Genomic DNA, 6,000 nt, shown 5'->3' on the forward strand with positions numbered 1-6,000 from the left:
AATGACAGTCTCATAGGGTTCAACCTAACATTTAGAAAACCATAATAATTTCCTTGCAGAGTCTTACTTCAACGGATTAACTTAAGCAATTCAAGTCTCTACTCTGAGGTATGTAATTTCAAAAACTTCTCGGGCTTTTAAGAGGTACCTCTGCTCTGCAGCAAGCTGCCATGTTATCTAAATTGATATTATCAGTCAGTAATTCTCTGTTTGATTTCTGAGAATGCCATGTAGCCACTGTCATCCTCTTGAGGAGACTGCATTAAGTATTTTACACTTAAAAGTCTCGGGTACATTACCATTCGATTTGCTTCTTCTTTTGTAACGACCCTTGGACTCAAGGGTGGTAGAACCTTGCTTTGGAATCCTTTCAGCATTCTGACTAACCCCATCTGAACGGCCCCCATAGACTCCTCGAGTCTTCTACTGGTCATTTTTAGTTATTTCCTTCATTCACCTAGAAGTGAAAAAAAAAAAAAAAAAGGTTTTAGAACAAATACAGTTAATTCCTGAATACAGGTCACAATTTTTTTAAAGCTTTCTCGAATACAAAAGGTTTAGAAAAGACTAATCTTCAAAAATACATCAAATACTTGTAACAAATGCCTTAACTAGAGGAGTCTATTCCATGTAATTAGTCCAGCTTTAGCCTTATCCCAAAGTCTAGGATTCCTTTTAGACAAACCAAGTGATTCTGGACTGAGCTCAGGGAAGACCTGAAAATACAAGTAGTTCCTACATTTGGTACTTTTATCCTCCCAGATTAACAAATAAACACTGCTCAATAAATACACTTCATAGTTTGCTACTTTATACTTATTTGACAATTCTCTCTCATGACACCCTCCAAACAGAAAAAACACAAGGCTTCAGGCCTTCAAGCTGGGCAGAGACTAAAAAAGTAGCATGAGATAAGATAAGGAAGAGGAAGTTTCTGCAGAATTTTTGAAGTTTAACAGCCACTCCATATCTCCAAATCAAAGAGATAGGACATCTCCCCTCTACATATCCTTCCTTATGCCTTGTAGTAGGACACTTGCAACTGTGGAGGCCCATTTATGACTAAGTGGGGATTTCTGTTTTCAGTAATAACCAGCTAGTTTATCCAACTCTGTGCCCAAAAAACACAAACAAACAAACAAACAAAAACTAAAAATGCTTGGATACAATGTCAAGTAAAAAACCATAAAAGTCATTAAAAAGCTCACAGGACAATAAGTCATTACCAGACCAAAACAGTGAGGAAAGAGGTGCCAAAAGAAAAACAGATCTGAATGAAAATGTAGTAAGGTACACAGAAGTAAAGCAGTAAAACACCCAAGGAAACGAATATGAAATGTTTAAAAAAGAAAAAAAAAAATCAGAGAACAAATGATTGAAATAGCAGACAGTCAAAAGAAGACCCAACACACTATAACTGGAGCCCATGAAGAAAAATAAAGTTCTGGAGTGGAACTAATATTTAAAACTATCATCCAATAAAAAGGTTTCCAGAAATAAAAGAAAACATAATGAAAAGGAACTGGTAGCTGCCCATGAAAACAGACCCAGATGGTCAACTCTGAGTCCTATCTTAGCACAACAATTAGACATTTAGAGAAATTTTTAAACTCCGCATAGCCTCCAGGCCAAAAGGTAAAATAACTTACAGGGGCAAGAGAATTAGATGTCATTGGACCTTGAAAAAGCAACCTATGAAATGGGAAAATGGAGGACAATGTTTTCCAAAAATTTTTAAAAGTGTGAGCCAAGGATTTTATATATAGCCAAGCTCTCCCTCAATTACTGAAGCTACAGAAAGGGAGTTTTGAACATGTAAAAGCTCAGGGAAAATTGTAAACAAGTTCCCTTCCTGAGGAATCTACTAGAGGATGGGCTTCAGACAACCAATAGGTGACTGGGGAACCTCAGCAAGAGGACTGACAATGAACATTTCATGTATTTAATTGTAGAGCTAATTTTAATAATGAAGTTGAAGACATGAGGAGAAAATAGAATTTAAACATATTTTCTGACAAAGTTGAAAGAATGCAATTTTAAAAGAAAAGTAAAAAATAGAAATAAAGTCAAAAGTAGAACAAGATCATTAATACCTGTATGAGTAATAGGTAGGAGTCAAACTATTTAACCAGATAGAATAAAGGAGCTTATGGGAATTATAGCAGAAAGCCCATACAATGGCAGTCAGTGACGCCTGTTTCCAAGCACTCATGTATTTGTGTAATCCCCTGCCCTTGAGTGCAGGCTGTCCTTAGGTAGCCTAACAAATATAATACAGCACAAGTGATGGATGTCGCTTCTGAGATTAGTTATAAAGAGACTTGGTTCCATCTTGGGTATCGTCTGGCTCTCTCTCAGATCATTAGCTGCCACACTGGGCAGACACTCAGAAAGCTTACAGAGAGGCCCATGTGGTGAGGGACCAAGCCTGCTAGCAATGACATGAGTCATCTTGGAAGTGGGTCTTCTGAGGCCTTCCAACAACCCTGTGAATGAGCTTGAAGGAAGATTTGCCAGCCCCATTTGAGCCTTTAGATGACTACAGGCCCAGCCAACAGCTTGCCTACAGATGCATAACAGACACTGAGGAAGAGGCACCCAACTAATCAGCCACACCTAGGTTCTGAGAAAACTAATATTCACTGTTTCAAGCTACTAATTTTGGGGTAATTTATTATACAGCAATAAATTACTAATGTAGCCATTTCAAAGGGTTTATACACCAAAAAACTACTAAACATAAAAGTAAACCTTCCTAGGGGCGCCTGGGTGGCTCAGTCGTTAAGCGTCTGCCTTCAGCTCGGGTCATGGTCCCAGGGTCCTGGGATCGAGCCCCGCGTAGGGGGTCCCTGCTCAGCGGGAAGCCTCCTTCTCCCACTCCCACTCCCCCTGCTTGTGTTCCTTCTCTCTCTGTGTCTCTCTCGGTCAAATAAATAAAATCTAAAAAAAAAAAAGTAAACCTTCCTAAATACCAAAAGAAATTAGAAAAAGCAAAGACATACTAAACAGAGAAAGATAATAAATCAGCTGTAATATGTAAAAATGATACAAGGTCATATGGGAAGTGATGTCACCAACACGGTGGAATAGGTGATTGCCAACTTCAGTCTCTCACAAAAAGACCAATGAGAAACTATCCATAGATAAGATGCCTTTGTGAAAGTCCCAGAACCCAGGGGTGAGGCTGAAATAACCCCCCTTGGATCACAGAGACATGGAAGAACCTCAAAAACATTATGCTCAGGAAAATAAGCCAGTTAAAAAAGACCACGTATTGTATGAGTCTATGCACATGAACTGTCCAGAATGGGGAAATCTCTAGAGAGAAAAAATAAATTAGTGGTTGCCTAGGGCTGGAAGAAATGAAGGGATGGGGCAGGGGATGATGGCTAAAAGGTATGGGATATCTTACTAAGATGACAATGTTCTAAAACTGACTGTGGTGATGATTACACATATTTGTAAATACACTAAAAACTGCTGAGTTGTATATATACCTTAAGGGTGAATTGTATGGTATGTAAGTTTTATCTCAACAAAGTTATTAAAAATACATTTTAAAATGCTTAAAAATCAACTTTTTTTTTTTTTTTTTACGATTTGTTTATTTGAGAGAGAGCCCACATAAGCAGAAGGGGCAGAGGGAGAGAGAGAATCCCAAGCAGACTCCACGCTGAGCATAGAGCCCAACACGGGGCTCCATCTCACGATCCTGAGATCATGACCCAAGCTGAAAGCAAGAGTCAGTCGCTCAACCGACTGAGCCACCCAGGCGCCCCTAAAAAAATCAATTCATAAAAACTGAAAGCCAACTGAAAGAAATGAACCTTGCTATATATGAAGCTGGTGTCATAACCACAAAGAGAAAACAATTACTCCAACTGACCTTAAAACACAGTATTATGACTGTCTTCATTAAATACTAGTCTTATTGTTAGTCATAATACTAGTAATAATATATTTTTTTTGCTGTAGGCCCAACATGGGGCTTGAACTCACAACCTCAAGACCAAGAGTTTGCATGTTCTACTGACTGAGCCAGCGAGGTGCCCCAATAATAATATTTTTAAAACAAGTAGTTAAACAATATTGTTAGGAACCAAGCAATTCAGCTTAAGAAAAAATAAAACCAAGGAAATTTTTATATTAAGAAACCCTATAATCTTACATTTAAATTGAAACCAAGTATGAGCTCATGATTATTTTCTTTTAAATAATCTACCTACTGAAAGAGCCCAGAAACAATGAAGGCCCAGTAAGCAATAATAGTCAAGGACATATTGTGGCCTCTAAATACCACTTTCCACTAAAAGGAACCACAGCTCCTTGGAAAAATGGGTAATTTGAGGTCTGAGGCATGAAATGTATAAGATGAACTTGGAACATTCTATTTTACTATAAACAAGGACATTATCAAAGGCCACTGGGGTTGTGTCTAAAGGACCCAGGAGGAGTTCCCATTCACCAAAGATAGGACAATTTGAATATTTTTTTTTTAAGTCTGCAATGGATAAGTCTCTAAAAATTCAAGTTCAAATGTTACTAAAAAATCATTGGTCACCTTTGGAAGTTGCGATGGCACTAAACTAATTATTTTGGAAATAATAAAAGGAAAGAACCATTTATCGTGCACTTTTTTGGTACAAATTGCATTGCAAGTTAACCAAATAGTTAAGGAAGGAAAATGATTCTTCATAAAGGAATTCCACCTAATAAACTCAGAAGAAACAACAGAAAAATGATGACCATTATGTAGCCCCTAATGAAACAAATGATCATCAATGCTAAAACCATTAGGAAAGATGTTACTGAAGAACTGTATAATGGCTCAATCAGGCTAACAACAGCAGAGCCCTCTGAACCAATCTTAACGTTAAATGCGTGAAAACCAGACATACTATGTGCCTCCACACATGATGCACTAAACAGCACCAGCTATGTAGGACTATTAACAAAAATCTAATTACACCTCTAGACCTTACCAGCCAGGTTGCAGGAGACACAGGGAATGGAGGAACAAGCATATTCTGAAGGAATACAACTAAGCCAAATCAAGAATGTGGGAAATGTTATAGGAAAATGACCTACTTTATTCAACTAATAAATAGCATCAGAGAGTTGTGGGCAAGGGACAGTTATAGTATAAATTAAAAGAGTTCTAAACCAACCAAATGCAAGGGTGCACTTCATTTGGATCAGGATTCAAATAAGTGAATAATAGATAATATAAAATAATTATTGGTTCTTTGGTAGGATAATGGTACTAGGGGTATGAATTTTTAAAAGAATGTTCTTATCTGTTAGAGATATGTAGCATTTACAGGTAAAGGGAAATTATGTCTGAGATTTACATTATAATACTCCAGGAAAAAATGTGTGTGGGGTATATGAATGCAAGTGTGGGTGTGTGAGGGAAGAGGATAGAAGAAATAAGAATGGGAGAATATTGACAACCATTGAAGACTACACTATTCTCTCCACTTTGAGCATGTTTTAAATTTTTCATAATTAAAAATATCAGTACATACAAAATCCTGTGCATGATTATTCATAGCAGCTTTCACAACCCAAACGTCCCTCAGCAGGGGAATGGTGAACCAAACAGTGGTACATGGTAGAGCAGAATATTACTCAGCAATAAAAAGGAACAGACTGCTGATAACAGAACGTGGATGGATTTCAGGGACAAAAAGAAGTGAAAAAAGACAATAATCCCAAAAGTTTGCATACTGTGGGATTCCATTTACATAAGAGTCTCAAATAATAAAATGACAGAGATGAAGAACAAAGTAGTGGTTGCCAGGGGTTAGGGATGGTGGTGGGCGGATATCTGTGGTGATAAAATAGACACATAGAGAAGAAATAAGATGACAGAGGGGCGGAGCAAGATGGCGGAGGAGTAGGAGACCTGGATTTCGTCTCCTCTCAGGAATTCAGCTGGATAGGGATCAAACCATTCTGAACACCTACAAACCCAACAGGAGATTGAAGAAAGGAATA

At 37.7% G+C, this 6,000-nt stretch overlaps 1 protein-coding gene across 1 annotated transcript in view; it reads right to left on the minus strand.

Moving 5' to 3' along the window:
• Nucleotides 1-6,000, minus strand: part of HYDIN (HYDIN axonemal central pair apparatus protein) — a 364,500-nt gene that overhangs the window by 306,752 nt on the left and 51,748 nt on the right. Inside the window, exon 3 of the mRNA XM_081806373.1 lies at nucleotides 300-457. Coding sequence (XP_081662499.1) covers nucleotides 300-434 — 135 coding nt within the window. The 5' untranslated portion in view covers nucleotides 435-457. The remainder of the gene's footprint in view (nucleotides 1-299; nucleotides 458-6,000) is intronic.

The sequence above is a fragment of the Leptonychotes weddellii genome, chromosome 16, assembly GCF_054177405.1.
Source record: "Leptonychotes weddellii isolate Sample4059 chromosome 16, ASM5417740v2, whole genome shotgun sequence".
Lineage (NCBI taxonomy): Eukaryota > Metazoa > Chordata > Mammalia > Carnivora > Phocidae > Leptonychotes > Leptonychotes weddellii.